Below are 12,826 nucleotides of genomic sequence, written 5' to 3'. Positions count from 1 at the left end.
GTAGCTCTACTGAGCAAGACGCTTTAAATAGCAATACTTTAAACCACAGTTGCCTCTATGTGTGTCATTTCCAAGAACTCAATAGCACGTGTGGTTATCAGGACTGTCATCTGCAAATATTCAAAAGAATTACCAACTCACCCCAAGTGAGAGTAGCCAGGGTCAGCAGTTCAGGGATGGAATTCTGACATACTATGTATTCTGGAGAATACGGGTCTGTTTGAACTTCAGCATCGCGATAATCAGTCTGAGTGCCCACAGTATACTTTGAAGGAATGGGGAGGTACTTAGTGGAAGGAGGAGGAAAGGTATATGGCTCTGCCCTAAAAGAGGAAATCATTTTAAAAATTAAAACCTGATACAATCACTTTATACCTATCAATAGGTTTTGAAACATATGTGATAAAGAGTTAAACAGTCTTTCTATATAAAATGCCCTTGTGAATCAATAAGACAGTTAAATAGTCACAGAGAAATGGGTAAAGGACAGTCCAGAAAACAAAAAGTAAAACTTCTAACAATCATATGAAAAGATAATGAACATAACTAGTAATCTCAGAAAAGTAAATTAAAACAGCAAGATGCTATTTTATTATATAACATAAGCAATGATTTAAAAGTGTGTAAGTACCTAGCATCAATGAAGTTGTGAAGAAACAGACATTCTCATAAACTGTTGATGGAAATACAAATAGGTGCAACCTAACTAACAGGTAACTTATCAATATATATCAAACCCTTAAAATACCCTTTTGCCCCAGCAACTGTACTCCTAGGAATTTATTGTAGGAAATAATTCAATGAGTGTGCAAAGATATATGCAGACGTGTTTATAAAGTCTCATAAGAGTAAAAAACTTTTTTTAATGGCCAATTTTATTTTTAAAACATGGTTATACCTGGAGTCATTAGGCATCAACCTTGGACCCATTATTTTCACCCTTGTTTTTTTATTCTGTCTATTTTTAAATACAAAAAAACTTTTTTAATTCACTTAAACATATGCTCACCCTTACACATAATTTCTTAAACAATAAGTATGACAGCACATATGGTTTAATGTTTTAGTGCAGTGTTTTCTTGTGCTTTTGAGTTTGCATCCCTCAATCCCTTTTTCTTCCTTATCCACTTGTAGCAGTACCTTCTCTATATACCCAATATCTAGGGTATGTATCTCAGTTGTATCCTTGAATTATATCTTCCATATTTTTTGGCACACTTATTTTCTACACTGACACAAGTATACACAAATATAGTGTTATTTTATAATTTGACTAACATGAAATCATACTATAAATATGTTTTTGCGTCTTGCTTTTTTGACTAAACAACACTCCATGGAAACCCTTCCCAATCTACTCATGTGACACTTTAAAAAAAAAATTACAAACTTAATCACCATCAGTAGAAAAATTGTTTTTTAAACAATGGCACAGCCGTAATGGAATTTATCCAACTATTAAAAGTTACAATGTAATCTACATTTATGAATGAACAAAAATGTCTATGATCCAAAGTAAAGTAGAAAAAGAACACTATAAAGCAGTATGTACATTAGGAATACATTTTTATGTTTTTAAAGACTGTGTTATTAGGCACATAAAAATGCCTAGATGGATACACAATAATAAAAGCAACTATTTCTGGGTAGTAGGGTTATAGAGAGAATTTTTTTCATGTTTATAGTCTTCCGAATTTTCTAACTTTTTTTTAACCTGTATATAGACTACTTATAAAATAAGAAAAAAATATATAACCATTTCCATTTAAAATATATCATTTTGAAGAATTGGTTAAATTACACAAACAATAAATAATGGAAAAAAAGAGAGAGATTTCCATTATGAAAAAGTCAAAGGCAAGGGGAGGTGCTTATACATGAGCACAGCATGTAAAGCTTAACTCAAAGAAAAATGCATTTCAAGCCAATTAGAAAGAAGTGTCTATTTGGCATTTCGACCTGTGATGGAACAGTACTTTAAATTGTTTTTAATGCTGAATTCTAACAGGCATTGAAATCATTTTTCAGCAGTTGCTATTAATTTCTAACACATGTAGACAATATAAGTACGTACATATAGTTTCTTAAGTTTTCAGCAGAAAGTATGCTACTATAAAAATTCTACTTGAGGAAATAACTTCAAATTAGCTTTATCATCACAGATCATGTGAATATTATAACACCGTAAGCTTGAATCAAGAGAATAAATTATTGTTTTCTAAATTAAATAATTTCACATTTGACCCATCTGATCAAATGTTCTAGGATTATGGTAAAGCCTGAGGAATCCCCCTGACTAAGCTTTCTGCTGACTTGGGACCCTTCTAGGTGGGTCTGAGGATAGGATGCAAAGGAGGAATGCTACTTTGACAAAAGTCCTATGCAACTTAATAGTACAACCAACTTGTTGGTTATTTTTCCCAACCAACTTGTTATTTTTCTCCAACCTATTCTTTTTCTCTCCATTTCAGTTGGTTTTAGAGGAGAGCAAAATGTGAATAAGAAAGAGTAAAAATCTCTTTCCCACCTCTGCCCAACCTCGATCGGGACCCAATGCCAGAAAGACTCCATATCTGCTTCCTACTTGGCTTGAGCCCTGCCTTGTCCTGGATCCCATCCTCAGCCTTACTTAGTCTGGCTTTGGTACCTTTACAGCAGCCACTGCTGCTCTATTCCCTCCATCCAGGCCCCTCCTCCTCTACTACGGGCCACTACCAGGAACATGTACTGTCTGCCAAACCTACAGTCTTCTAGATTTTCCCTTCCAGCCCCAACTGAACTGCACACAAAGAGGAGCTTCATAAAGCTAGCAAATCTTGTTTTGTTATTATGAACTCTATTGAATGTCTGCATTTTTTAAAGGCAATATTTTAGAGCAATCTTAGGTTCATAGCAAAATTGAGAAGGAGGTACAGAAACTTCCCATATACCCCCTGCCCCACACATGCATAGCCCAACACATTATCAACATGACTCACCAGAGTGGTAGCTTTGTTACAATTGATGAACCTCCATTGACAATTCACAGTCTCCCAAAGTCCACAGTTTACATTAAGGTTCACTCTTGGTGTTGTACATTATATGGGTATGGACAAATCCTTATATGTCTATGTATACATGTATAATAACGTGTATCCATCATTATAGTAACATACAGAGTATTTCCCCTACCCTTAAAATCCTCTGTGCTCCTATTCATCCTTTCCCCATTCCCCCCAACCCCCTGGCAACCAATGATCTTCTTATAACCTCCATAGTTTTGCCTTTTCCAGAATGTCATATAGCTGGAATCATACAGTATGTAACCTTTTCAGATTGGCTTCCTTCTCTTAACTATATGCATTTAAGATTCTTCCATGTCTTTTCATGACTTGATAAGCTCATTTCTTTTTAGTGCTGAATAATATTATATTGTCTCAATGTACCATAGTTTATTTATCCATTCACCTACTGAAGGACATCTTGGTTACTTCCAAGTTTTGGCAATTATGAATAAAACTGCTATAAACATCTGTGAGCAGGTTCTTCTGTAGAGATAAGTTTTCAACCTCTTTGGGTAAATACCAAGGAGCAGGATTGCCAAATCATATGGTAAGAGTATGTTTAGTCTTGTAAGAAACTGCCAGACTGTCTTCTGAAGTGGCTATAGCATTCTGAATTCCCACCAAAAATGCAAGGTCCTGCTGCTCTACACTTGGTGGTGTTAGTGTTCCAGATTTTGTCCATTCTAACAGGTGTATAGCGGAATTTCATTTTAATTTGCATTTCCCTGATGACATCATGTGGAGCATCTTTTCATATCCTTATTTGCCATCTGTATATCTTCTTTGGTGAGGTATCTGTTAAGGTCTTTGACCTTTTTTAAAATCAGGTTTTTTGTTTTCTTACTGTTGAGTTTCAGACTTCTTTGATTATTTTGGATAACAGTCCTTTATCAGATATGTCTTTTGCAAATATTTTCTCCTAGTCTGTGACTTGTCTTCTCATTCTACTGACATTGTCTTCTGTAGAGCAGAAGTTTTAAATTTCAATGAAGTCCAGATATTCCATTATTTCTTTAATGGATCATGACTTTGGTGTTGTATCTAAAAAGTCATCACCATACCCAAGGTCATCTAGGTTTTTTTCCTATGTAATCTTTTAAGAGTTTTATGTTTTTGTATTCTACATTTAAGTCTGTGATCATTTTGAGTTAATTTTGTGAAGGGTGTAAGGCTTATGCCTAAATTCATTTTTTTGCATGTAGATGTTCAGTTGTTCCAGCATCATTTGTTTAAAAAGACTCCACTGTATTATCTGTTCTTTTTGTCAAAGATTAGTTGATTATATTTATGTGGGTCTATTTCTGGGCTCTCTATTCTATTTCATTCATCTATTTGTCTATTCTTTCCATAATACCACACTTTCATGATTATAAAAGTTTTACAGTAGGTCTTGAAGTCAGGCCGTGTCAGTCCTCCAACTTTGTTCTTCTCCTTCAATATTGTGCTGCTTATTCTGAGTTTTTTGCCTCTTCATATAAGCTTTAGAATTACTTTGTCAATATCCACAAAATAACTTGCAGGGATTTTGATTGAGATTACATGGACTCTGTAAATCAAATTGGGAAGAACTGACATATTGACACTATTGAGTCTTCCTATCCATGAACATGGAATATTTCTTCATTTATTTAGTTGTTCTTTGATTTCTTTCATCAAAGTTTTGCAGTTTTCCTCAAATAGATCTTGTGTATATTTTATTAAATTTATATTTAAGTATTTCATTTGTTGATGCTAATGTAAATGGCACTGTGTTTTATATTTCAAATTCCCCTTGTTCTATATAGGTATATAGGAAAGCAGCTGACTTTTGTATACTAACCTTATATCCTACAACCTTGCTATAATCACTTATTAGTTCCAGGAGAGGTTTTCTTTTTTTTTCAGTAATTTCTTTTAGATTTTCTACATAGATGAATATGTCTCCTGCTAAAAGACAGTTTTATTTCTTCCTTTCCAAATTGTATACCTTTTTTTTTTTTTTTTTTTTTTTTTGCGGTATGCAGGCCTCTCACTGTTGTGGCCACTCCCGTTGCGGAGCACAGGCTCCAGACGCGCAGGCTCAGCAGCCATGGCTCATGGGCCCAGCCGCTCCGCGGCATGTGGGATCTTCCCGGACCAGGGCACGAACCTGCGTCCCCTGCAACTGCAGGCGGACTCTCAACCACGGCGCCACCAGGGAAGCCAAACTGGATACCTTTTATTTCTTCTTCTTGTCTTATTGAATTAGCTAGGACTTCCAGTATGATATTGAAAGGGAGTGATGAGAGGCGACATCCTTGCCTTTTTCCTGATCTTAGTGGAAAAGCTTTGAGTTTCTCACCATTAAGTGTGATGTAAGTTTTTGGTACACATTCTTTATAAAGTTGAGGACATTCCTTTCTAATCCAAGTTAACTGAGAGTTTTAATCATGAATGAGTATTGGATATTGTCAAATACTTTTTCTGGCCTCTAGTAATATGATCATGTGATTTTTCTTTTTCAGCCTGTTGATGTGATGCATATTAACTGATTTTCAAATGCAGAATCAGCCTTGCATACCTGGGATAAATCCCACTTCGTTGCGGTGTATAACTCTTTTCATACATTGTTGGATTTGATTTGCTAATATTTTGTTGAGGATTTTCATGCCTACATTCATGAGAGATGTTGGTTTGTAGCTTTCTTTTAATGTCTTTGCCTGGTTTTGGTATTAGAGTAATGCTGGCCTCAAAGAATGAGTTAGCTTCTATTATCTGAAAGAGACTGCAGAGAATGGTATAACTTCTTCCTTAAATGTTTGGTAGAATTCACCAGCAGACCCATCTGGGCCTGGTGCTTTATGTTTTAGAAAGTTATTAATTACTGATTCAAAAATTTGTTAATAATAATATAGGCCTTTTCAGATTTTCTGTTTCTTCTTGTGTGAGTTCTGGCAAATTGCCTTTCAAGTAACTAGTCCTTTTCATCTAGAATATCCAATTTGTAGGCATAGAGTTATTCACAATATTCCTTAATTATCTTTTTAATGCCATGGGATCTGCAGTGATCCTTTTTCATTTCTGAAAAGGGGATTCTTTTTCATATCTGATATTAATAATTTGTGTCCTCTCTTTTTTCTTAGTTAGCCTCACTTGAAGCTTATCAGTTTTAGTGATCTTTTCAAGGAACTTTGTGGTTTCACTTATTTTCTCTATCAATTTCCTTGATCAATTCTGTTGATTTATGGGACTTCCCTGGTGGCACAGTGGTTGAGAATCCACCTCCCAATGCAGGGGATGTAGGTCCGATCCCTGGTCAGGGAACTAGATTCCACATGCATGCCGCAACTAAGAGTTCGCATGCCATAACTAAGGATCCTGCAAGAAGCAACTAAGGAGCACACATGCCGCAACTAAAGGAGCCCATGAGCCGCAACTAAGGAGCCCACAAGCTGCAACTAAGACCCGGCACAACCAAAATAAATAAATAAAAATTTTTAAGAAAGTACATGGCGCACACTCTCCATACACTTGAAAAAAAAATTCCATTGATTTATGCTCTAATTCTTATTACTGCTTTTCTTCTGCTTGCTTTGGATATAATTTGCTCTTCTTTTTCTAGTTTCTCAAGGTGGAAGCTTAGATGATTGATTTAGATCTTTCTTCTTTTGTAATACATGTATTCTATGCTATAAATTTCCCACTAAGCACTGCTTCCATTGCATTGCACAAATTTTTATAATTTATGTTGTCATTTTCATTTAGTTTAAAATATTTTAAAATTTCCCATATCTTTTTTTATCCATATGTTATTTAGAAATATATTGTTTAATATCCATATATTTGGGGATTTTCAGTTCTCTCTCTGTTCTTAATTTCCAGTTTAATACCACTATGGTCTGAGAGCAGACATTGTATTATTTCTATGCTTTTACATTTATTAAAGTGTGTTTTATGGCCCAGAATGTGGCTATCTTGGTGAATGTTTCATGTGAACTTGAGAAGAATGTGTATTCTGCTGTTGCTGAATAAATAGTCTATAGATACCAATTATATACAACTGATTAATGGTATTGTTAAGTTCAACTAGGGCCTTACTGATTTTCTGTCTGCTAAATGTATCCATTTCCAACAGGAGGTGATAGTGGATTCATCTACTTCTCCTTGTAATTCTATTACTTTTTGCCACATGTAGTTTCACACTGTCATCAGGCACATATACATTAAGGATTATTACGTCTTCTTGGAGAACTGACTTCTGTATCATTATGTAATGCCTCTCTTTATCCCTGATAATTTTCCTTGCTTTGAAGTCTGCTCTGTCTGAAATTATTATAGCTACTGTTGCTTTCTTTCAGTGTTAGCATGCTATAGTTTTCTCTATCCATTTACTTTTGTTCTTTTTTTTTACATTTTTTAATTGAAGCGTAGTTGATGTGTAATATTATATGTTACAGGTGTACTATACAGTATTTCACAAATTTTAAAGGTTATACTCCATTTATAGTTATTATAAAATCTTGGCTATATTCCGTGTTGTACAATATATACTTGTAGCTTATTTTATACATAATGGTTTATACCTCTTAATCCCTTATTCCTATATTGCCCCTCCCCCTTTCCTTCTCCTCACTGGTAACCACTAGCTTGGTCTCTATATCTGTGAGTCTGTTTCTTTTTTCTTATATTGACTAGTTTGTTGTACTTTTTAGATTCCACACATAAGTGATATAATACAGTATTTCTCTTTCTCTGTCTGACTAACTTCACTTAGGATAATACCCTCCAAGTCCATGCATGTTGTTGCAAGTGGTAATTTTCATTCTTTTTTATGGCTGAGTAGTATTCCATTGTGTGTGTGTGTGTGTGTGTGTGTGTGTGTGTGTGTGTGTGTGTGTGTGTGTGTGTATATATATATACATACCACATTTTCTTTATCCATTCATCTGTTGATGGATGCTTGAATTGCTTCCATATTTTGGCAATTGTAAGCAATGCTGCTATGAACATTGGGGTGCATGTATCTTTTCAAAATAGTGATTTTGTTTTTTTTGGATATATATCCAGGAATGGAATTGCTGGGTCATAAGGTGGTTCTATTTTTAGTTTTCTGAGAAACCTCCCTACTGTTTTCCACAGTGGCTGCACCAATGTACATTCCCACTAACAGCGTAGGAGGGTTCCCTTTTCTCCACCTTGCTAACGTTTGTTATTTGTGTTCTTTTTGATGATAGCCATTCTGACAGGTATGAGATAATATCTCATCATGGTTTTGATGTGCATTTTCCTGATGATTAGCAATGTTGAACATCTTTTCACGTTCATGTTGACCATCTGCATGTCCTCTTTGGAGAAATAGACATTCAGGTCTTTTGCACATTTTTAATTGGGTTGCTTGGGTTTTTTTGATGTTGAGTTGTATGGGCTGTTTATATATTTTGGATATTAACCCCTTATCAGTCATATCATTTGCAAACATTTTCTCCCATTCAGTAGGCTATCTTTTCATTTTGTTGATGGTCTTCCTTGCTGTGCAAAAGCTTTTAAGTTTAATTAGGTCCCATTTGTTTATTTTTGCTTTTATTTCCTTTGCTTTAGGAGACTGCTCCAAAAAAATATTGCTACAATTTATGTCAAAGAGTGTTCTTCCTATGTTTTCTTCTAGGAGTTTTATGGCTTCAGGTCTTATATTTAGGTCTATGAGTTTATTTTCGTATATGGTGTTGGAGAATGTTCTGATTTCATTCTTTTACATGTAGCTGTCCAGTATTCCCAGCAACACTTATTGAAGAGGCTGTCTTTTCTACATTGTATATTCTTGCCTCCTTTGTCATAGATTAACTGACCATAAACACATGAGTTTTTTTCTGGGCTCTCTATTCTGTTCTAATCTATCCATTTACTTTTAATCTATATGTGTCTTTATACTTAAAGTAGGTTTTTTATTGACAACATATAATTGGTTCTTGTTTTTTTGATCCACTTTAACAATATCTGTCTTTTAATTGTTCATTTAGACCCCTGATGGCCAAAGTGATTATTGATAGTTGGATTAATATCTACCATATCTATTTGTTGCACTTGTTCTTTGTTCCTATTTTATCTTCCACCCTTTTTCTGTCTTTTTGTAGTTTTAACCACGTTTTATATGATTCCATTTTCACTTCTTTATTAACATATCAGTTATACTTCCCTTTATTTTTTACTTTTTTAGTGATTGTCCCAGAGTTTACAATATACATTTACAACTAATCCAAGTCCACTTTTAAATAACACTATATCACTTCTCAAGCAGTGTAAGTACCTTATAATAACAAAATAATCCTCATTCCTCCCTTTCATCTTTTATTATTGCTGTCATTCATTTCACTTATATATAAGCATACATGATATATTCATGAGCATACATAATCAAATACATTGTTGCTCTTATTATTAATTTTTTTTCCAAATAGGCTCCTTTAATAATTAGTCAAAGAGGAAAAACAAACTGCCCACCATTTGTCTTCCATTGTCTTCCTTTTTTTTTTAATTGGAGTATAATTGCTTTACAATGTTGTGTTAGTTTCTGCTGTACAACAAAGTGAATCAGCTATGTGTATACATATATCCCCTCCCTCTTGGACCTTCCTCCTGGACCTCCCTCCCACCTCCCCCCATGCCGCCCATCTAGGTCATCACAGAGCACTGAGCTGAGCTCCCTGTACTTTACTGCAGGTTCCCACTAGCTATCTGTTTTACATATGGCAGTATATTTATGTCAAACCTAATCTCCCAATTCATCCTACCCTCCCCTTCCCCCCTGTGTCCACACATCCATTTTCTACATCTGTGTCTCTATTTCTGCCCTGGTGGTCTTATTATTTTGAATAAACTTAAAAAATAAAAGTTTTTATTTCACCTTCATTTATTCTGTCTTTGATGCCCTTGTTTTCTTTATGTAGATCCAAGTTTCTGACCTATATTATTTCCCTTCTCTCTAAAGAACTTCTAACATTTCTTGCAACAAATGGCAAGATTCCCTCAATTTTTGTTTGTCTGAGAAGGTCTTTATTTTGCTTTCATTTCTGAAGGATAATTTTGCAGGATACAGAATTCTAGGTTGATTTTTTTTCTCTCAACACTTTAAATTTTCACTTCTCTCTCTTCTTGCTTGCATGGTTTCTGAGAAGTCAGATGTAATTCTTATTTTTGCTCCTCTATAGGTGAGGTAATTTTGTACTCTGGCTTCTGTCAGAATTTATTCTTTATCTCTGATTTTCTTTAGTTTGAATATAATATGCCTTGGTGTAGCTTTTTTGACATTTATCCTGCTTGATGTTCTGAGCTTCCTGACTCTGTAGTTTGAGATCTGACATTAATTTGGAGAAATTTTCAGTCATTATTGTTTCAAATATTTCTTCTGTTTCTTTCTTCTCCTTTTGGTACTCCCATTATACGTATGCTATACCTTTGTATTTGTCCACAGGTTTTGGATATTCTGTTTTTTTCAGTCTTTGTTCTCTCTGCTTTTCAATTTTAGAAGTTTGTATGGATATCCTCTAGATCACAAATTCTTTCCTCAGCTATGTCCAGTCTATTAACAAGCCTATCAAAGGAATTCTTCATTTCTGTTTCAGTGTTTTTGATCTCTAGCATTTTATTTTTTTAGTTCTTTCTTAGAATTTCCATCTCTTTGCTTACATTGCCTATTTGATCTTGCTTGAAGTCTACTTCACTCATCAGAGCCCTTAGCATGTTCATCACAGTTGTTTTAAATTCCTTTTCTGATAATTCCAACATCCCTGTCATGTCTGGTTCTGATGCTTATGCTGTCTCTTCAAATTGTGGTTTTGCCTTTCAGTGTGCCTTGTAATTTTTTTTCTTACAGCTACACATGATGTACTGAGTAAGAAAAACTGTAAATAGGTCTTTAGTAATTTGGTGGTAGTGTGGGGGGAGGGGAAAGCATTCTATTTTCATATATTAGGTCTTTCTTTCAGTGAGCCTATGCATCTGGACTATGAGCTTCATAAGTGTTTTTCAGTTTTCCTTCCCCCTTAGGTGGGGCAGGATGGCAAAAGGGGACTGAAGCTGGGTATTTCCTTCCCCTCTCAGTTAGGCTCTGATAATACCCCAGCATGTTAGGCTCTGGTTCACTAGTTTCTCCTGACAGCTGGCCTTGTTAAGAACAGAGTGCTCTAGCATATTTCAAAGTGGTTCCTTTTTCCCTCCTCCTGCCAGAAGCATGGGGGGATTTTTCTCCAATATTTACTGTGAGAACCTGGTTGAGTTCCTGGAGGTAAATCACAAAATTGTGGGAGCCCCCATGACTGGGTCCTCCTGGAGTTTTTCATTCTCAGAGTTTTCCACACTGAATCTCCAGCAACTTGTCAATTATAGTTCAGGTTTTCCTACCTAGGAATGGTTCTCAGGGCAGTTTCTACTCATGAATCTCTGTTCTGGGTAGCTATTACTCCCTGTATTTGCCTGTTTTTAAAATCTTCAGTTAATAGCAACTTCCAAGCACCTTATATGTGGAACTGGAGACCACTATTGAACATTTTAAAAATATTACTTTTTATCCTCTTCACCAAGATGCTTACATAGAGTCCAAAGTAAAGGCTCCAACAGCTAGCCATGGAAAGGGTGTGGCTGGAGAAGGCCAGCTGTCCCCAGACACAGTCCATACTTGCTAACATAAGTCAGAATTATCCTCACCACTCAGAAACTCAACGCTGTCAGAATTCCAGAGTTGACTTCACAGACGGTTACTGATTCATTCTTTAAAACTTCTGAGAGAGAAAGAAACTTTCTAGAATGTCAACTGTCATGCTTTAACTCTCAAAGGAAATCTTTATCCCTTACGTCACAATTAGTTAGGAAGGAGTGGAGGGGCCCAGTGTTCATCACTGTAGACCTGAGAACTCCCCACAATCAACTGAACAATTTTTAGACCTAATGTGATTATGACCTCCAGAGCAGGAGATCCAGTGAGCCTGCTTTTAAAGAATTACCAAAGGTATCTATAGGGAGATACCTGTCTTATAGCTTCTCTTTTGCTCATACAAAGCATTTCATAGAAAACAAGCCTGCAGTTGTCCCCAGGTAAAGTGACAATACACAAAGTTGCTCTGTCTAGAAGGACAGCAGAGGATCTTTCCTCCATCCATGTAAGAGCCAAAGGTATCCATATACAGTCTTAAAAAATTAGAGGGGAACTGGGATCATAATTGGCACTTATGTCATAGAGTGTTCTGCCTATGTTCTCCTCTAAGAGTTTGACAGTTTCTTAGAGGAAAACATAGGCAGAACACTCTATGACATAAATCACAGTAAGATCCTTTCTGACCCACCTCCTAGAGAAATGGAAATAAAAACAAAAATAAACAAATGGGACCTAATGAAACTTCAAAGCTTTTGCACAGCAAAGGAAACCATAAACAAGACCAAAAGACAACCCTCAGAATGGGAGGAAATATTTGCAAATGAAGCAACTGACAAAGGATTAATCTCCCAAATTTACAAGCAGCTCATGCAGCTCAATAACAAAAAAACAAACAACCCAATCCAAAAATGGGCAGAAGACCTAAATAGACATTTCTCCAAAGAAGATATACAGACTGCCAACAAACACATGAAAGAATGCTCAACATCATTAATCATTAGAGAAATGCAAATCAAAACTACAATGAGATATCATCTCACACCAGTCAGAATGGCCATCATCAAAAAATCTAGAAACAATAAATGCTGGAGAGGGTGTGGAGAAAAGGGAACACTCTTACACTGCTGGTGGGAATGTGAATTGGTTCAGCCACTATGGAGAACAGTATGGAGGTTCC

General features: G+C 35.5%; 1 protein-coding gene across 1 annotated transcript in view; it reads right to left on the bottom strand.

The window, feature by feature from the left end:
• The window catches only part of CFAP91 (cilia and flagella associated protein 91), a 146,687-nt gene that overhangs the window by 115,935 nt on the left and 17,926 nt on the right, over positions 1–12,826 (bottom strand). Inside the window, exon 6 of the mRNA XM_060009902.1 lies at positions 142–323. Coding sequence (XP_059865885.1) covers positions 142–323 — 182 coding nt within the window. The remainder of the gene's footprint in view (positions 1–141; positions 324–12,826) is intronic.

Source organism: Delphinus delphis, chromosome 4 (assembly GCF_949987515.2).
Source record: "Delphinus delphis chromosome 4, mDelDel1.2, whole genome shotgun sequence".
Taxonomy (NCBI): domain Eukaryota; kingdom Metazoa; phylum Chordata; class Mammalia; order Artiodactyla; family Delphinidae; genus Delphinus; species Delphinus delphis.
This window is presented reverse-complemented; position numbering and strand designations above follow the sequence as displayed.